General features: G+C 61.4%; 4 protein-coding genes across 4 annotated transcripts; 2 read left to right on the top strand and 2 right to left on the bottom strand.

Moving 5' to 3' along the window:
• Nucleotides 1-36: 36 nt before the first annotated feature.
• Nucleotides 37-2,512, top strand: F751_4297 (Bifunctional aspartokinase/homoserine dehydrogenase 1, chloroplastic; the record flags this gene model as incomplete). Its single annotated transcript, XM_011403569.1, has 8 exons — nucleotides 37-132; nucleotides 284-412; nucleotides 555-680; nucleotides 852-1,051; nucleotides 1,243-1,358; nucleotides 1,657-1,802; nucleotides 2,035-2,133; nucleotides 2,315-2,512. 8 exons carry the CDS (start codon nucleotides 37-39, stop codon nucleotides 2,510-2,512), a joined length of 1,110 nt encoding a protein of 369 aa, XP_011401871.1.
• Nucleotides 2,478-2,831, bottom strand: F751_4296 (hypothetical protein; the record flags this gene model as incomplete). The annotated part of the gene is made up of 1 exon (XM_011403568.1): nucleotides 2,478-2,831. One exon carries the CDS (start codon nucleotides 2,829-2,831, stop codon nucleotides 2,478-2,480), a length of 354 nt encoding a protein of 117 aa, XP_011401870.1.
• An 808-nt stretch (nucleotides 2,832-3,639) lies between these two features.
• F751_4295 (ABC transporter F family member 5) lies at nucleotides 3,640-7,987 on the bottom strand (the record flags this gene model as incomplete). Its single annotated transcript, XM_011403567.1, has 15 exons — nucleotides 3,640-3,729; nucleotides 3,871-3,987; nucleotides 4,157-4,263; nucleotides 4,419-4,494; nucleotides 4,609-4,683; nucleotides 4,844-4,925; nucleotides 5,074-5,233; nucleotides 5,404-5,552; nucleotides 5,839-5,963; nucleotides 6,071-6,204; nucleotides 6,400-6,586; nucleotides 6,842-7,017; nucleotides 7,140-7,218; nucleotides 7,434-7,583; nucleotides 7,841-7,987. 15 exons carry the CDS (start codon nucleotides 7,985-7,987, stop codon nucleotides 3,640-3,642), a joined length of 1,854 nt encoding a protein of 617 aa, XP_011401869.1.
• Nucleotides 7,988-9,436: 1,449 nt separating this feature from the next.
• Nucleotides 9,437-17,172, top strand: F751_4294 (Transcription initiation factor TFIID subunit 2; the record flags this gene model as incomplete). Its single annotated transcript, XM_011403566.1, has 17 exons — nucleotides 9,437-9,465; nucleotides 9,594-9,699; nucleotides 9,932-10,072; nucleotides 10,350-10,478; nucleotides 10,575-10,787; nucleotides 10,935-11,016; nucleotides 11,216-11,322; nucleotides 12,683-12,775; nucleotides 13,210-13,314; nucleotides 13,466-13,873; nucleotides 14,305-14,740; nucleotides 14,953-15,086; nucleotides 15,191-15,344; nucleotides 15,463-15,585; nucleotides 15,782-15,950; nucleotides 16,219-16,778; nucleotides 16,931-17,172. 17 exons carry the CDS (start codon nucleotides 9,437-9,439, stop codon nucleotides 17,170-17,172), a joined length of 3,231 nt encoding a protein of 1,076 aa, XP_011401868.1.
• Nucleotides 17,173-19,594: the final 2,422 nt, after the last annotated feature.

Raw genomic sequence — 19,594 nt, 5'->3', positions numbered from 1 at the left:
CGGGGGTTAGCGGCCGGCTGAGGTCGACGGGCTCCAATGAACCGCAAAGCCCTGTCTGAGCTGACACTGGCTGTGGGTCTGGTGGGCCCCGGAGCCGTGGGCAAGGCCCTCCTGGAGCAGCTGCGAGTCGCGGTGCGTGCCGGGGTGTGGGGTGAAGTCCGACACACGTGGGGCGGGGCATGCAGCGGGCGATGCTGCATTGTTACTTCCCAGGGAGCGAAGGCAAGCGCATCGAGAATCTCAGAGCCCATGGAACCCTGCTCCCTGCTTCGGCCCGCGATAGATTCCCAAGCTTGAGAGGGAGGGGATATCGCTGGAGGTGAGGAGCATCCTGAATTCCCAACAGATGCTCCTGGCCAAGAACACACCCTCCATAGACCTGTCCAATTGGGACGACGAGGTCATCCAGAAGGTGAGAGAGACAGGGGGTGCAGCGGGGGGCAGGGTTGCCAACCCTGGTTTCCGAGGTGCCCCCGCCTGGACCTGCTGTCAGACGCCCGACGCCGGCTGTGCAAGCTCATTCAACACTCTCACGCGCCCGCACCTTGCCTCAGGGAACGGACCCCAGCCTGGGAGTGCTGACAGAGCACTTGAAGGCCTCTGAAACCCCGCATCGCCTGATTGTAGATTGCACGGCCTCCTCGCTCATCCCCAAGTTCTACCCAAAGTGGATGGAGCAGGTGCAGTGTGCACCCCTGCCCGGGTCTGGTGGTGGCTGCGCTGCGATGAGCAGCTGGGGCTGGGAGGTGGTGGTGCACATGCACCGTTCTCCCTCCTGCTCCACACGCGACCCCTGGCTGCTGTGCGCTCGCCACCCCTTGAACTCGCCCCGCGTCCCCCACCTCACGCAGGGCATCCACGTCGTCACCCCCAACAAAAAGTTGAACTCGGGCCCATACCCCGCCTGGAGAGCGGTCAAGACGCTGCAGGCGGCGGGGGCGGCACACTACATGTATGAGGGCACGGTCGGCGCGGGGCTGCCCATCATCTCCACGCTGAAGACGCTGCTCGACACCGGGGACGACATCCTGCGCATCGAGGGGGTGCTCAGGTGAGCGGGGCTGGGGGCGGGTGGGTGACGGCGTGGGCCTCCCAGTGTGGCCCTTGTGGGTGACGGCACTCGTGCTTCAGTGCCATGAGATCATGTCCTCGTGCATGCCCAGCCCCGCCCATGCCCAGACCTGCTCGCACTGCCAGTCCAAACCCTGACTTTACCTGGCCCCCTCCCGACTCGCATCGCAGTGGGACGCTGTCGTACATTTTCAACACAATGAAGCCGGGCGATCGATTCAGCGAAGTGGTGTGGAGTGCCAAGCGCAGGGGCTACACGGAGCCGGACGCGCGAGAGGATCTCTCCGGTGGGTGGCCGGGGTTGTCCTGGTCTGGGGCTACTCCCGATTTAGGATGGATGGATGGCTCGACGTGTGGAGATGAAGGCATGCCTGGAAGTCTGCCAGTGCCTGCCACGGTCAGGCACCGACTGAGTGACATGGTGAGGAACAGGCTCCTCCCTGTGCTGCTGCCTTGGTGGGCATGGCGGCGAGTGGACCAGCAGGTGCACAGATCATCTTCCATACCATGTGCCCTCCCTCCATCACCTCCTGCGCAACGACGCAGCACTCATCGCAGCACCCTCCTTGCCTTCCACCTCATCAGGCACAGACGTGACTCGGAAAATCATCACCCTGGCGCGTGAGTGCGGCGCCGAGCTGGAGCTGTCCGACGTGCCGACGGAGAGCCTGGTGCCCGAACCGCTGCGGAATCTGGAGGACGGGGGGGACCTCATGACGGAGCTCGCCAAGGTGGGGAGTGGGCCGGTGGACACAGACGGGGCACTTGAGGTCGGGCCGCCCTCCTCATCATGCTGGCAGGGCAGGGTGTCGAGGCAGGGCGCCTGCCCGTAGGCTGGGGGTGAGTCAGCCGGCATCAACCTGCGGCACGGACCAGCTCTCCCCCGGGGGTCCTACGAGCCTATGAGCAGGTCGTCTTTCCAGCTCCACTCCTCACATGCCCCCCCCCCCCCCCCACCTGCAGTTTGACGATGAGTGGGCGGCGCGCTTGAGGGAGGTCGACGATGCGGGGGAGGTGCTGCGCTACGTGGGTTCCTACGACGCGGAGAGCGGAGTGTGTCAGGTCTGGCCCGCGGCAGGGATGGGGGGTTGTCAGCATCGTATCCCTGATGAAGCGATGCCCCGGGGCCGGAGTGGGTGCTCAACCCTTCCTCCCCTGTGTGATCCAGTGTCGATTTCAGGCACACAGCCACCCTGCGATATCCCCTCATCCGACTCCCAACCCTTGTGCTCCCTGCCTGCAGGTCGGTCCACGCCGATTCTCCAAGAGCCACCCCTTTGCGGGCCTGACCAGCACTGAGAACATCGTGTCCTTCACCACCTCCCGGTACTGCAACCCGTCGCTCATCGTGAGGGGCCCCGGCGCGGGGCCTGCCATCACCGCCGCGGGCGTGTTTGGTGACATCATCACCCTGGCACGGTACATGGGCGCCCACTCATAGCAGGGCCCCCAAACTTGCAGCGTCGGTCCACCCCTGCCTTGGCAATGCGACGCTCTGAACTCGCCATGCTGTCAGCTCTGCCCAGCACAGCCTTGATGCGCGGGCAACCCAATGTATCTGCCCACTGACCCCATGAGTGTAGCCAGTGATGTACCCAGGGTGCCAATCGCTGGCGGGAAATGGTGTGGGCTGACAGGGGTGTGTGGTGCCTCGCCACACCCTTCAGGACCAATCTCAAGTGGCGCATGAGCGGTGGCAGCAAATTGTGTCTGGCTGCAGGACGGCCAGTGCTGGCAGCGCGATCGCTGTGACACACCATGCATGTAAAAGGACTCCACTGGTCATGCACAGCATTACCCCTGTTGGTCTACCCTTCCTTGATGGATCGTTCTGTCATGCCCTGTTTCCTCGTCCGCTACCAGCACATGGTCTGGATTCTGTGGCTACCCCATCACGCCACCCATCATGCGACGTTACCTATTCCCATGTCAAACTTGGACCAAGGGACACCTGCTTGCCTGGATGCAATACCCATCCACTGACGTTGTAACGGCCTTTGCTCTGGACAGTCTGCAGGTTACGTTGCACATTGTCAGCGCAGGTCCCTCGAGAACTCTCGAGGCCGGGAGACAGAGTGGCCCCAGAAATCGCTACCTCTCCCGCCCCCTAGGCGACCTCGTAAGAATGCGCGCTCGTGCAGGGGCCTGGCACAAGTGGTATTGTTTTGCAATGGGGCAAAAAGCCTGGATATTGTGAGGCGAACGTGATAACCAACTACACCACGAAAGCTTTGTGCACTGCTTTCGTCCGGGTTCGAACCGGAGACCTTTCGCGAACTTGTGATGAACGTTGACAATTTTGGATATGGAAGTGGTTACCATGCGGCAGGTGAGGAGCATATAACATCTGTTTTCCAGAACACATTCCAGCTCGTGCTCGTCCCAAAGGAATGCTCTAAACGGTGTTCCGGATGGACCGGCGGAGGTATTTACAACTGCGGCACACGGTGATCACTGCTCAGGTAGGGTCCACACCTGCCGTCCTGTGCTGTGCCACTCAAGCCTTCCCAAGGAGTATTTTACAGATGGGCAGGATGCGAAACAAACACCACAGGGGGCACCTGCCACTCACGCCCAACGCTTGGCATTCTTGGTTGCTTTCTTGGCTGAGTTTGCGCCGCTGCTGTACTGCTGAGCCTTGGCCTTCTTTTCTTGCATCTGGATAAGGTGGAGGAGAGGCCGCGCTGCTTGTGAGACTGTTATTTTGCTCGTCCCACAATGTGGCTATGTGGTCCGCTGTGGCATTCGTCAGTCAAGCAATAAGATGACCAAGTCCCAACCAAACACAGCAAGCCCTACCTTTTCTGCCTTGGTCTTCTTTGACTTGGCCTTGATCTGGGATTTTTCCAGGTCCCGGTCCCGCTCGGCCTTTGCCTTCATGATGCTCCCCTCCTCCTTGTTCTTGGACAGGAAGAACTGCACACAATGGGGGTGCATGGAGGGTATGGGTAAGCCACACGGCGATATATGCCCGGACTGAGCGTCCAGCGCATGATGCCAGCAGATTCAGGTGGCTCTAGAGCAAAGCCCATACCATGCACGAATCCCTGCAAGACCTGTTCTTCCTCGAGACAGAAATACGCACCTCGTAATCCCCTTGATAGTCAGTGAGTTTGCCTCCTCCCACGCCGACGACCCGAGTTGCGACCTTCTTCAGGAAGTAGCGGTCATGCGAGACGACCACCACACTCCCTGTGAGATAGTAGGGAGGCTACAGCTGTCAAACAAGGGTTGCGCGGCCAGGTACTGCCCCTGCCTGCTGCACACGTCAGAGGGGTTGGTCCAGCGCAGACTCAACCTCTTACACAGCCTCATATCCCTACCACCCCCAAATGATAACAACTCACCCTGAAACGCCTGCAACGCCTCCTCCAGGGTCTCCTTGGACGGGATGTCCAGGTGATTGGTGGGCTCGTCCAAGACCTGCATCAGGTATGGTGTTGGCCAGCTGGTCAGGAAGCAGGGATGGCACGCAGGGAAACCTTTCCTGCACCTTCCTGTTTCCACCCAAAGCTCCAGCATGCATCCTAATCTCACCAGGAGGGTTCCCTTTGTCAGCATGAACTTTGCGAGGGCAAGTCGAGCCTTCTCGCCCCCGCTGAGCCACTTGACCTGTAGGTGTGGGTGTGAATAATTGGGTCTCTATAGCCGTGCACCTGCATCTGCACACCTTGTGGCCGCCCACACCCAGCCCTCACTGCACCTTCCTCTCCTCCAGGCCCCATCCCCATTCTCTGGCCACATCCAGAGGCGCTCAGTTTGCTCGACGTACCGTCTTCTCCTGTGCACTCCCGGTGAACATCATCCTTCCCAGCAGTGCCTTGATATCATCCATGCGAGCGTCCGGCGCAGCCCTGCAAGGCAGACAAGCGAGTGGATATGAGTTGACGGAACTTCATGGTAGCTGCACGATTTCCCCCTCCTCGCCATCTGCAAGGCTCAGCGCCTGCGCACGCGCGTATGCCACCCAATTCTTCCCCCTCTTTCACTGCACCAGCCCACCTCTCCAGGGTCTCAAGGACCGAGATATTGGGGTCCAGGGCCTCGGCCTGGTTCTGCTCAAAGTAGTTGGGCACGATGGAGTGCTGCCCCAGCTCCACGGTACCAGACCAGGGCTTCTCCAGCCCCAGGATCAGCCGGAGGAGGGTGGACTTGCCGGCGCCTGGACCAGATGGGGAAGGGAGTGGGGCAGTGTGTGAGTGGAGGAGGGCAGGACAGGAGCAGGCTGCGACCGGAAATGCTCTGGCCTTCCTCCTCCGATGCAGAAAGGAAGAGCCCTGACACACCCCAGGGCGCCCCCTCCCCAACAAACATGCAAGGCACACAGCTCACCGTTTGGCCCGATGAGGGCCACACGCTCCCCCCTCTCCACGACGAGGTTGACCTTGGACAGGAGTTTGTTGTCGTCATACCCATGGGTCAGATTCTGTATTTGCAGGGCCATCAGTCCCATCTGCTCCACATTGGGGAAGGTGAAATGCCTGCAGGATGGCAGACAGGAGAGGCGGCGGTGAGCCACCAACTCCAGTGGTATTATGCTCCTCGCACCAGCGTGGCACAGTGGACGCCAGCACCGCAAAGGCCCTGTGCATCCCCCCGGGGTCCCACAGGGGCCCGCCCCCATCATCAGCAAGTGAACGATGGGGGCGGGCAACACTCAGAGTTGTGATGCACCTCCCACTCATGTGCTCTCCACCTCATGATCCCAGCCTGCGGCCAGCATGCATGCACACCTGGCCTCCCTGCACCCCCAGCCGGCCTCCCCACCTGCGCTTGGGCACAAACGGCTTGGCCACCACGACGCCCTCCGACTTCAGGTTCTCCAGCGCCTTGGCAGCGGTGGAGGCGCGCCCAGATCGCGCCCCGGCGCTCAACCGTGCCACGATGTCGCTCTGCGCGCATGGGAGGGATGCATGCCAGGCTGAATTTGGTCGCATGAGTCGCTGGGATTCTGGCCAGCAAAGATAGGTGAGGGATTCGAACTCCGAGATCTCCCCACCACACAGCCAGGCAGTCCCCCAGTCATCCAGCAACACCATGCCTGGCGCTGCATCTCCTTCTGCTGCTTCTCCCAAGCAGCCCACTGCAGGGCTTGTGCCTCGCGTTTCTGGGCCACATATGCCGAGTAATTTCCTGCAGGCATGGGAGCGCGGCTGGGGTCTGTTCCATGCTGACACTCTGCCGGGCGCAGAGATGCTGCAGCGTTGCCGTAACACCCCTTTTCCATAGCCGCCACGCGCAACAATGCATCGTGTGGGCTGCCCATCCTCTTTGCCTGACAGCCTCACACCCACCCACAGCAGGGCAGGCTCCCCATACCAGACGCACCCTTGTATGTCTGCGTGACACCCCGCTCCGTCTCCACGATCTTGGTGCACAGGCGGTCCAGGAACTCCCTGTCGTGGCTCACGATGACCATGGGGATCTCCTGCTCCCTCAGGTACCCCTCCAGCCACTCGATGGCAGCCAGGTCCAGGTGGTTGGTGGGCTCGTCCAGCAGCAGCAGGTCTGGGTCCTGCGTCGGCAGATGCGCCATGGAGGAGGGTGTGGGCAGTTGAGACGGGCCAGAGGCTCGCTAGGCCAGCAACCCCGAGGCGGTGCATGCGTCTGGTGCCCCCAAGTCCAGGCGCAGATGGCTCTTCCATACCCTGACCGGGCACGAGGAAGCACCTCCTCGCCCGCAGGTGCTCCGCACCACCCCCTGAATCCCATTCTCAACCCGGCGCCCGCCGCCCAGCCCGGCGCCCGCCTTCCCAGGCACCCCTCACACCTGGAGCAGGATCTTGCCCAGGCACATGCGCATCTGCCAGCCACCGGAGAAGGAGGCCACCAGGCGCTCCGAGTCGTCCGGGCTAAACCCCAACTTGGCCATCATCTGCTGGGTCTGCTTCTCTATCAGGCTGGTGTCCAGCTCCACGGCCGTGGCGGTCAGGTGTGTGAGCTCGTCTGCGCGGTGCGGAGCAGGGTGTGGGAGTCTGGAGGCAGGGGAGAGCGACCCAATCTCCGCAGGGAGCAGGCCACTCCGTGGTCCCACGGCCCCCTGGACCTGGATGGCCGCCCCCACCCACCTAGCAAATCGCCCATGGCATCCATGTCCTCCCCGACGTTCTCCAGAGCAGCCTGGATCTCCTCCTGCCGCTTGGCGTTCTGTGTGGGAGAAGGGGGAAGGTGCCACGATTGGTGCACATGCATGTCGCGGGTGGGGCCAGGCCCTGGAGCTGGCTGGGTGAGGCCAGCATGCCTTGCATTCCCCAGGCCTCCCAGGAACGAGTGCCTTCCCAGCCGCCAAGACATTGTGCGCCCTCCCGACCCCAACCCCCCAATCCCATGACGGAATGAAAGTTCCTCGCTCATTCACCGACCTGCACAGCCTCCTCGAACGCCGACAGGAACTCCTCGCGCAGTGTGCGCCCCAACTGCACCCCAAACTCCTGGGACAGCATGGCGACACGCAGGTCGGCCCGCGCCTTGATCACCTCCCCGCCATCCGCCAAGATCTTGCCGGTGATGATCTGAGCCAGGTGTGGGTGGGAGGGGTCTGGGTGATGCTCACAGGTTGACTCCTTGTCCATGGCAGACAACCGTAAGAACCAAGGCTCATGGGGGGTAGCAAGCCATGGCAAAACAACAGGTCTCTGTGCGAGGAGGGCAACTGTGCTCCAGGGCGCAGTGTGGTGAACATTCCCATTCAGCACGAAAAGTCTCAGCTTGAGAGTGGCCCCGCCCAGAGTCCCCCAAACACCTCCGCTGTGCAAGCCCCTCAGGTCACCTGCAGCTGGGTCGTCTTCCCTGCGCCATTGACGCCAATGAGACCAACTTTCTCACCCTTCTTCACCTCCCATGTCACGTCATGCAAGACTGTCTCGCCCTTGAAAGTCTTGGTGATCTGGGGCAGGGAGGGGCAGGACCCCAGCATGCTGAACCCTGCAGCACGCCAGATCTTGTCACCAGCTCGCTCACACAGGTGCAACAACATCCTCAATCTGTATTCCTACCCCTTTCAATTTGATGCCAGAGCTCACGCTCGAACTCTGTACGGAATGGCCCTCTGGAGAGTCCGCCGCAGCCCGGACAACCTGGAGTGCCAGATGGTGGAGAGTCAGGTGCACAGGCCCTGCGCCCTGCTTGAATGGCCTGCTGTGCAACACTCAAGTAAAGGCCCTGTGCCCACCTCACCGTCATTCTTGGCGTCCTGTGAGCTGCCTGGAAGGGTCGGCTTGCTCTGTGCTCCACGGCTCGGACACCTCTGCTGGCACGCCTGCAGAACATTGTGGAGGCGGCGGAGTTGGCCTGCAGCCAAGCACAGGTAGGTCCATGGTTCGCATCAGGCTCCCAGGCATGCGCCTTCCTGCTCGTACCCATGGGGGGGGATGTGCCCGAGCACTGGAGGGGGCAGCACTACTCTTCCTTTCAGGGAGGATGCTGGCATGCATGCTCTGGCCACGCCAGACACGGTGGCGTATCCTGCCATGGGCGGTATGGCCTCCTGAGCTGCGGCTCCCAAACCAGGGCGTGTTCAGTGTGCGCGACCGTGGTTGGCCTCGTGCGCCCTGGTCTGAGAACCTATTGAATTCAGCGTCGCGTCCTTGCTGGCGCCCTCAGAAACCTCAGTTGGGATGCTATATTCTAGACGAATCTGAAAAGCTCGACATTTTCCCAGCTCGGACCTACAGCATGAACAGGAGGGTCGGTTTTCCGTAGGGGGAATCCTGATCCACAAGTCCCAGCATGCGAATCTCAGAGCGCGCGATTTGGTGCTGTTGCCGCTTGCGTTACGAAAAGACAAAGTGCCTCATCCGCGCCTCACGAGATGTTAGAGGAAACTTGCCTGGACCGGATACCATACCTGCCTTCTCAACTGATGCCGCCTCCCGGCAAAGTCGTGTGACAGACGGGATCCTGGGGCTGCCAAGGAATAGTGTTGACACTTTCCGATGGCAACGGAGCTCGTTAGAGTGCCTTGTGGATCCCACCAGCGCCTAAGATTCAGCTGGGGACCCGGATCAGAGCTTTACTGCTGTGCGGTAAACTCCTCTGAGGGTCAGCTTGGGGATGAGGAGAGCACCTCGACGGCAGTACAGTGGTGAGCAGACCTGGGCTGGCCGTACACTCTGGGCAATGAGATTGACGCAGGGAAGCAGCGAATCGTCCATCTTATCTTGCAAGGGACATTTTCGGACGCTGCGTCATGGATCAGTCGAGCGCACATCTCATCCTTCACCCTTGCAGGGACTGCCCAGGGCCCATATCCCGCCGCATCATCTACGACGCGCACGTCAAGTACGTAGAGTGTGAGCAGGTCAAGGGTGATCCCCTTCTGCGTCCGGCGCAACTAGAGCAGTTCTGTACCGACGTCGGGGCCATCATGGACGCAAGTCTCCCTGACGACGAAGAGTAAGGGGGGGAAGGCAGCTGCTTTGATTGCCCTTCACCTCAAGACCTGCCACCCAGCTCCTCTAGTGATTCCCAGAAGCTTATCGGCCACAGTGTGTCCATCCCAGTGGTCCCTCAAACTTGGGCAGGCTCTTCGATGAGGAGGCACAGCTCATCGCAGAGGAGCGTGCTCTCTGGACAATACTCTCCCTCTTCTTTGGCGGCATGGGAGAGTCAGACCGCCTCATCTCACAGGTGCGCTGCCTTCCCCAGTGTGTGGGGGGGGATATAGGGACTCGGTGTTTATGCAGGGCAGGGTGGGAGGCAAGGGCATGGAGAGGGTGCGCTTGGTACAGCTGGGGGTGCATGTTGTGGACCGGGCAGCATTCTTTATTCCAGAGGGGTCCAGTAAGCCCTGACTGCACGCCCTGTCACGAGAGTCTCAGCCTGGATCATGGGGGACTCTTCTCTCCCTTCCCGCCTACAGGAGCTGGCCAGCTGGCTTCAGGTCAATGCTGCTGTGCTCCTGGCTGGGGAAGGCGGCAGGCAGCTGTCCCCCGCCTCCCTCGCCGCCTTTGAGTCGGCCGACTACCCAGAGCTGACGGAAGGCTACTGGGAGACGCTTCAGGTGCGAGAATGGGAATCTGGGGCGCTCGTCGCGCATGCCGCCGCGACAGCGGGCGCTGCCTCGGTGTCACCACCCTGTGGGTCTGTCTTGAGACTGCTGGCCTGGCGCCAGGACTGGACTTCTACACCCCGGACCGTCGGGGCCCGCGTGACAGAGACCCGCATGGGAAGAGCACTGGAGGTCATCAAGGAACCTCAATGCCGATGTCAAAGCTAGATTGACTTGGTCTCTCCATCCACACACCCAAACCCTTTCCACTCTCTCAAACTTGCCGCAGCGCCTCGTCTGCCTAGGCTGGACGGCCGACGCCCTGAGCCTGCTGGGCCTGCACTCCGCCTGGGCTGCGTGGAAGTCCGGCGGGTCGCTGCACCCCGCCCTGGCCGGCCGCATCAGGTCCCTGGACGCGGTGGCCTCCCTGCTGCGCTGCTTCCCCCGCCTCGCGGGCGCGGGCGCAGCGGCTGGCAGCCCCCGCCGCAGCGCCGCCGACTCTGGCGCCGGCCAGGAGCTGTCGGGCGCGGAGGAGTTTCTGTCGTACCGCGCGCGCTGGCAGGGGCAGTCCGCCTGGTGCTGGGGAGGATCGCTGTGGGAGGGGGAGCACGAGGCGCCCTGCCGCGCCCTGCTGGCCTGCATGGCGGGCGATGTGGAGCAGAGCAGCCGCCTGGCGACCTCCTGGCCGGAGCTGCTAGTCGCGCGGCTGCTGGCCGGGCACCCCGCCGTGGGGCACGCGGCGGACCTGCTGCACCTCGTCCGCGCCGCGGCGGCGGCGCGGCCGCCGCCGGCCGCCGGGCCGGGTGATGCGGCGGCCGCTCTGTCGGCCCGCGCGCTGGCCCTCCTGACGGCCTGCGCGGGGCTGGATGCGCAGGCGGCCCTGCAGGCCTGCTCTCATGGCGCCTCTGCCTGGCTCTCTGCGCACGCCGCCCTCGTCGTGGCGCAGCACCCCGCGGGTGAGGGGTACCTGGGCGCCGGGGCACCTGGGCGCTCCGCTGGGGGCGCGGGGTGGCTGGAGCGCCTCGAGGCATGCTTCATGAGTCACTGCCCTGGCCCGGCAGAGCCCTGGGCTCGAAGCTGCCGCATGCTGCCTGACCCTTCCAAACCCTTCCCGCCTCTGTGCTTCACCCGAATTCTCCCTCCCCCGCGCCCCAGGGAGGCAGCTGGAAAGTGACCTGCTGGCGGAGTACGGGTGCACCCAGCCAGAGTTCTACAAGCTGAACTTCGTCAGCGCGCTGGCCAGCCACGAACCGACACGCTCGGTGCGGTGGAGGGGGCTGTTCATCTGGGAGGGGAGGCGAGCCTGGAGGCCCGGCTCTGCGCGTCGTTCCGTAAGGCACTTGCTGGTTCTCCCTGCAAAGAACAGTGTGCCTGGCAGGTGCACTCCTGCCAGTGGGATGGCGCGGGCACATCTTCAGGGCGTAGGCACGACCACTGAGCGGGGTCCCATGCGCTTGCAGGTAGCCAGGGGGTACCTGGCATGGTGTCCCCACCATGGGGAGCAGGCCCTCCACTCCCTGGACAAGAGGATGGCGGCAGAGGCGACGCAGTGTCCCGCTCTGCAGGGTCTTTGTCTGCCGCAGGAGTCTTGACAGCAGTGGAAGGAGCCCTCTTCCGACATGTGGCCTTCCAGGTGTAACAAGATCCTGCAGCCGTGCCCTATGACAGGGGTGCCATGGAGCGTTCACAGGAGTACTGCACTGGCTTGTCCTCCATCTTGTGTACATGCCGCCCATGCCCACCACTCGATTGCGCCAGGCTGCTCACAAATGTCCCCGACCACACTTCTTGCAATCGAATACTGGACTATTCCTGGGCTTTGCCGAGCCGATGCAGACTGGAACAAGTGATGATGCCTGCAAAGCACACCAGGGATCCTCTACAATACACTCAGAAATCAGTCCTGGTCTTGAGGAGCAGGGAGTTGTCGCGATTGATCTGCAGCTGGATATACCCAACAGCTGAGTTCCCGAAGTCCTTGCTATCTCCAGCCAGATGTGGTTGGCGCCTTGTTCGACGAATGGCGCTGCCTGATTTGGACACAACCAATCTCGCTGCCCATGGCTTGATCTTTGGGCAGCGATGGATTGCTGTTGACTTTAATAGTATGGTTGGCTTCGCACATGGAGCGTGCGGCGGTGTACCGCCTGGGACGACTTGACAGGAGCTGGGCACTGATCGAAAATGGCCCCACCTGGGGATCAGGACCCATCTAGCGTAAAAATACTGAGCCAGACTGTGTTCTTAAATGTGTCGACAGTCAAGCAGGCCTGCTCCGGGTGCGGCGCAGGAGGAATGTGCTCTCATTCTAGCATCCGGAGAAGGAACCATGTTTCACAGCTTGCCACTGCCCTGTGCAGGTGGTCGGAGATCGGCCTGGAGGTTCCCATCAGCACAGCTGCCCTGCTCTTTCAGACAGCTGGACTGGCGGTGACCTGCGTTTTGGTGAACGGCGTGGAGGTCCAACTCAGTCCCAGTAAAGCAGGCGCCGACTCACCTTTGCCTTTGGAGGCTCCCTCACTGGAGACTGTCACTGCTGCACACATCCGCCACTTCAAAGACGACCTTTCTGGTCATGTGGCGTCTGTTCCCATGCCCAGTGTACTGGACGCCCCTCTGCAGCATGCACACGTGACCGTGGCGTTCCGCTTCGGTCTACGGAATGACTATGGCACCATGCTCTGCCATGGCGGCGCTGGCGCAGGCCCTGCACAGGTGCGCCTTGAGGCAACCTGGCGTCTCTGGTCCCGCCATGTTGATGTCTGCAAGCTTGCTTTGATGGTGGCTTCGTCGTCGCCCATGCTCCCTCTTTCCGTCAAGCTTCACCCACCTCCTTGATCAGCTCATGAGTCCACCTCGTGCAGGGTCCCTGGCCGCGGCCTCTGTTTCCAGAACTGCTCAGCGACGGGCGGGATGTGATTGGGCCCCAGACACCGCTCCGCTTATTCCTCGTGGTGCCGGAAGGCCATGTGGCCGTAGCCTCCGGCAAGATGCTGGAGTGTCGAGCGCACGGCAGCAGTCAGCGGAGGTACGAGTACCTCGTGGCGCAGCCTGCCACGCCGAGCATAGCCGCGGGCGCACTCCATGGCCGCTGGCATCGGGCGCCTGCCAAGCCAGGCGACCCCTGCATCGTGCTGCATGCTCCACAGTCGGCTGTGGAGTGCCTCGAAGCCACCGCGGCATTCCTGGGGTTGCTAAACGATTGCTATTCTGACAAGCTCTTGGTGCCACTGCCACTGGAGGAGTACACCCAGGTGGGGAGGTTGCTCCGGCTGCGCTTTCCCTGGGGGCTGTGCGTCGGCCTCAACAGTCTGTGCCGCGCGGCTTCTTCAGGGGCGTGTGCATCAGGTGCATGCTGTTGCTCATCTGGTCTCATCCCCTCCCCACCCCCTGACCTCACACAAGGTGTTTGTGCCCCCGGGTGTGCTCACCCGACCGCACATCACCCCTGGCTGGGCTGTGCACCCTACAACCTGCCTGGTCACCAGGGGCTGCGATGAGGGGGCCACCGGCACGCGCTTGGAGCTTGCCGCTGCATTCGCAAAGCAGGTGTTTGGGCTGGCCCTGCGCCCAGCAAGCCCAGCTGATGCCTGGCTGGTGACGGGGCTGGCAGCCTGGCTGGTGGACCAGTTCATCCGCGAGTACCTGGGGCGCAATGAGCTGCAGTATCGGAAATGGAAAGCTTCAGCTGCAGTGTGCACCGCTGATGACGGCAGTCTTCCACCCCTGGCGTCCCAGTTGCCTGGTGGTGCCGCGACGGCTGCTCAGCTGCTGGCGGGCGCATTCCCCCTTTCAGAGGTCATGGAACTCAAGGTATGCTTGGATGCACGGGGGAAAGGGGTTGAGGGGAGACTCGTGCAGCTCTCAGATTCGGCGCTCTGGAAGTGACGACGGCTTCTTCTCTTGTGGTGGGGTCGTCGGCGGTGTGGCCAAGGGTCTGGCTTGTTGGAGGCAGCATGCATACGAAGGAGATACAGGCAGACTGCAAGATCTGCCCTTTGCGCCTGCCCCAGAAACCGCAAGATGCCACAGGCAAAGATGCTCTCGTCCTCACTACCTTAAAGGCTGCCGCGGTAGTGCGCCTGTTGGAGCGGCGGGCGGGCGAGGATCTATTTCGCAAGCATGTCCAAACCTCAGTGGCTGCAGCTCTCTCCGAAGCATCCACGCAAGCAGCGGAGACTGGCGCCGGTGCACCCTCTCAGACTTCTGCTACTCCGCCCTCACGAACACTGGACGCCACACAGTTTGTGACGGAGCTGGGAAGGCTGGCCGGCTTTCGTAAGGACGTCCCTGCCTTCTTCGCACGCTGGGTCTTGGGCTCTGGAACCCCGCGTATCACCGCCGGCTTTGTCTACCACGCGGGCCCGCAGCGACGCAGCGTCCTCGAGCTGGCCTTGCGGCAGGAGGGCGGGACGCGCGCTGCAGCAGCGGCCGCTGCCGCAGCGACTCGTGTCTCTGACTCAGCAGGAGCGGGCGTGGGAATACTGCGTGTAAGCGTGCAGGAGGCAGAGGCCGCGGTTGAGCACCCTGTGCACCTGGGCGCCGAGCCATGGAAACTTGCGGAACTCAAGGTGAACCCGGATGTGAAGAAGGTGCCCGGTCGGCGAGGAGCCAAGCGACGCAAGGTGCAAGAGGAAGCGCAGGATGAGAGCGCGGCTCTCTTGTCTACCTTGGAAGGAGGTGGGTGTTGTGGCTTTCGATAGGATTACGCATCCAACCCTTGACAGTCCACATACGTTGTGTTTCTATCTGGGTGTGGACCTTGCGTTTGGCAGAGTCACTGAGGTTGCCAGAGGCTGCAGACGGTGCGCACGATATGATTGCCTGGCAGCTCTGCTCGAAGAATTTTCTGCCCTCACCTCAACCCTTGGCTGTGCCCATGCGTGCTGCAGTGGAGAATCCTTTGCAGCCGGTGCAGTGGGTGCGCATCGACCCAGGCGGGGAATGGCTGTGCTCGGTGTGGCTGGAGCAGCCGCTCCGGTGCTGGGTCGCGCAGCTGGCGCACAGCCGGGATGTCGTCGCCCAGGTGAGCATGGGCTTGCATGCGGGACTCTGAGACCCGCAGGAACCTCTGAACAGGTGTGACTCCGCATCTTATCGTTGCATCCATACTCTATGTCACCTGTACAGGCAGAAGCAGTGGCGGCACTGGCACAGCATCCGTCTCTGGCGGCAGTCGCAGCCTTGGTACGCTGCTTCACAGACGAGAGTGTGTACCATCGTGTCCGCGCTGATGCCGCAGTAGCACTGGGGCGCCGGACGGAAGGGGCAGGGGTCCCAGAAGGTGAGCAATGCTTATACTGTGCTGGCGAAAGGGCGCTGACTCATGACATGTTGTCATGGGTGTGCTGCTGATAGCGCCCTGAGATGCCCTGCCAGTCCTGCAACACATCCCCCCACAGGCATCGCTGCACTGCTGGCATTCTACAAAAAGCACTTCTGGGATGCAACACTGGATGCGCCTGTGTCTTGCGCGCAACACAGTCTGAGCGAGAAGCTTGTGGGACAGGCCATCATCCGCGCATGTGAGTAATGTGTCTCCCGTCTTGGGATCCCTGTGCGATGGGCTTGATGCTGCGTCAGTTCTTCTTGTGCTGTGTTAAATGTGTTCTGCAGCTGTCGGCGCCATTTTGTCATGAGATGTGTAGGATTTTCCACGTGGTGTGGCTTGACTCCAGAACATGATGCCAGCATGACCCCATTAACTCATACTTGTCGCAGTGGGCCTCTCACGCGATGACGACGGCACTACACCCATCGACGTGCTGCTCTTCCTGTCCACGGCTCTGGAGCAGTTCCCAAGTGATCTCAATGCACACGAAACCAGTGACATGCTGGCGGCCCTGTGCAGTGCAGTCGGCAACATCCGGCACGACTTGGTGAGGACTGGGTGAGGACTGGATTTGTACTGGCTGACAAGGAAGGAGGGGCGCGAGGGTGGAAAGGGCCGCATGGTGCCCCTCAATCTATGCGCCTGCACTGCTGTCAAGCATTACCTCGGCCATCGTGTCCTTAGACCTGATGGCTATCTCTGTATAGGCATCCCTTGCTCTTGATGCTCGGTATTCAGATGGCTCTGAGCATGCACCCAGCCTCCGCCTGGTGCCGACCAGCACCCAACCAGCTCTGCCTCTGCAAGCGTCCCCTCTGATGCACAGATTACTCCTCATGCAGTTCACAGACGCTGCCCTGGTGCTGTTGGAGCGATCCCTACATCGCGAGTTGGTCTGCCCCTCACCCAGCGGCGTCGTGGGCCAGGCAGTGGTGGGCGCGCTGGCCACGCTGGGGTCCGGCCCAGGCGCATCTCCTGACGATGAGATTTGGCGGCGCGTGCGCGCCACGCTGGCGTCCATCATCGCAGATGGCGACGTGTTGCCGGAGCTGGCCACCGCGGCCACCGCCGCCCGCCTCCGCCTCGAGCTTGCTGCGCGGGGGCCTGAGGCTGCCGTGGCGGGTGCGCTGCGCGCTCTGCGGGTAGCCAGGGGCTCATATGCCAAGGCCTCTGTGGTCGGAGCGCTGCTGTGCGCCGGGGCGACACTGGGGGCGCTCTTGTCTCCACGTCTGGATGGCGGTGAGGGGACTTTGCAACCCGTGTGCCTCTTGGAGCTGGAGGCCACAGCAAGCGCAGCAGTAGATCCCGAGCTGCGCCATGCACTGCACGCGCTGATGCGGATGCTGCTGGGTGGCTCGCTGGCCGTCGAGGATGCTGAGGAAGACGGTGAGGGAATGGGTGGTTGGACAACCAGTGAATGTGGGGCATCATCGATGGTTACCGACTGCAGGGCCTGGATGCGTCGTGCGTGCAAGGATTGATGCAGTTCACCAGATGTACGGCCTGCGCAGGGTCACATCCCTCCCTGCACCCTACAGGGCCCGCACCTGCCGAAGATGATGTCTCTGCGCCACAACGCATCACGCTGCGCCTGCCCTCTGCTCTTCCCACGATCTCCGGGGACGATCAGCCTGTGCTCGGCCAGGCCAATGCAGCCCCGCCCAGCGAGGCTGCACCTTTGCCAAAGTCTGGCGGCGCTGCCGAGGGATGCGACGAGCCTGCGGCACTGAGCGACGTGGGCGCCCAGTCGGCTGCCTTCAAGTTCGTCCTGAAGCTGTGAGAGGGGCATGAGCCCAAGGAAATGCATGCTGACATCGGCCCGGAGTTGAGGCGAGATGATGGATGCGCCACACCCACCCTTGAATTGCTGGACCCCTCGAGACCAGCAGCGTCGGGCCCCAGCACCCTCATGCGGCCGCCCACTCCCCGCTCATGCAGCCCTGGTTGACGATGAAGTTGCCCAGCGGCATTATGTCCCCGATTGTGGCGGCCCATTGGCATCTTGTTTACTGCGGCCGTTGCACATGCTGGTGGTGGGGCGGCAATCAGTATCGCACCTCCAAAGATATGCACTGCCAAATGCCACAAGAACCCGTGCTGGGCTTACGCCAGCTGCATGGTGGCTTCTGCAGATTCCAGCCCCTGCGGAATTAGTTTTGGTCAGCCATGATGGCTGATTAATGTGGGGGGGGAGGGGGGGTAAACGGGAGAGGGGAAGACGAGGGTGGGGGCCCACCAAAAGTTGCAGGGCGAGGCGCACCAGCCAGAAAGAGCTTGAGCAACATGAGAATGTCGAACGCCCCGTTAACATCCCGGTTGACAACCCTGATGTTGCACGCCCAGTTGTCGCAGCGCGCTAAGAGGCAGCATGGAGCACGCCAGCCGCCCTGGGTGACATGGACACACCTTGATCTTGTACTGGAGTGCATCTGTAGCACCACCGTGGAGGATGCAAGTACAGCTGGGCAGCAGCAAACTGAGTACAGGAGATCTCTGCAGGTGAGGTTTGGGAGCCTGGGGTCCATGCTGTTGGCAACGTTGATGCCCTCCCAAAACTCGCCACCACACATGCAGGGATGCGGAAGTCCATGTTCAACCCATGTCAGATCATGAGGGACAGTGCACTGTCCCTTCTTCAATGTGCACAACCTCGTCGTGCCTGAGACTTGGGTATTGCATGCCGTACCTATGAGCTTGAGGCCTATACAAAGCCCTGGCGTCAGCATCCCATGACAAGCCTTCCACACCTCCATCCTTCACCAGCCACCATCTTGTCTTGTTCCTTTGGACACCCTTGTCCAAATGTGAGAATGCACATCGTATATCATCCAATGTCCAAGGCGTGCCTACTTACTGCACATGTCGCGGCATGCCTCAAAACTTTAGCCTTGTATCTTGTTTCCTACTGCAGGAAGACCTGAGAAGGGGCAGCACGTTTTGAGTTGAAAACCTGAAAGGTCGTAAGTCCGGACGGAAAGGACGAGTGCCGACACTCTGCAACAACAGTAAGTGCAGGGACAATGGCCTACATGCAGATTGTTATGTAAGCTCTTGCGAGTTTCTTGGATCAGAGTGAGCCCGAGAGGGAAGCCAGCGCGGGTTCTACCATCGCCGAGCTTTGGCTTGTGACGGCAGGAAAGAAGCTGGTGTGCAGTCGTGTCCTTTCCGGGAGGTGCATCACATCCGGAAAGAAGAGGTGGGAGGATTAGAGAGAGCAAGCAACACATATGTTCGTATTCCTGATCCAATCCCCCAAATGTCTCAAATCTCCTCACACATATCGGCGGACCCATCTGGTTGACAAAACAATCCTGCTCGGGTTCGTGTGACACCATGGCGTGGCATAGGCGGACTCCTATACTGTTCCTTACGCTTCTCGTTCTGAGCCTCGGTGTGCTCTCAAAGGTAAGGTCTACGGAGATTTGTGATACAGGAGGCTCGCGCTGCACGGGGAGGTTAGCGGGATCATCTTCCTTACAGACACGGCGCCCGCACACCCTCGTTCACTCCACCAGGGCGCGTGCACTTCCAAGGTCTTCTCACTCCCGGCAGTCGAGTGAGTTTCTGCCAGCAAAATGGACTGTTTTTTGTTCCAGCTTCTTTCATCTGAGTGTGCGGGCCGCCTTCTGGAGCGGGCGTGTATTGCATATTGAAGCTGTGCACCTTGAATCCGGACATCATCTACCGACCCCTCCACCCATCGTTCCCATCATCCTCTGCGATAGGCACGGACCACATCTCTATTTGTTGGAGCTTGGCAGCGCGGATACCTTCTGCGAGTAAGTGCTCGTCATCCCTACATATTTTGGCTGACAAGAACATGTCACAGAACCAAGAGCCCATACTTGTGATCGGCCCACCCGCCTCTGAACTGCTCCCCGTGCATGACCCATCCCAGGTCGCAAGGGTACAGCAAGACCGGCTCTGTCAGGAATAGCACTCTGAACACCTTGGATCTCCCAGTCAGTGCCGTTCAGATGAGACCTTTCAAGGTCTTGGAAGCGCGGTCCACAGACATCATTCTGAGTGTGGAGTGCTTGAAGACCAGACAGACAGCGTGCGCGACTGACGAGGATGGCAACACCGGAGCTGGGAAGCAGGAGAAGAACAAGTTTGAGGACTCCCACGTGGACGACTGGAACATCGGTGAGTAGATTGGAGGAGGCGGTGGGGTGACACCAGAGGTGAGGTGTCGACTCCAG

This window comes from Auxenochlorella protothecoides (assembly GCF_000733215.1).
Source record: "Auxenochlorella protothecoides strain 0710 unplaced genomic scaffold scaffold50, whole genome shotgun sequence".
Taxonomy (NCBI): Eukaryota; Viridiplantae; Chlorophyta; class Trebouxiophyceae; order Chlorellales; family Chlorellaceae; genus Auxenochlorella; species Auxenochlorella protothecoides.
Note: the sequence above shows the minus strand (reverse complement) of the source record. Positions and strands in the feature narration are given on the sequence as shown.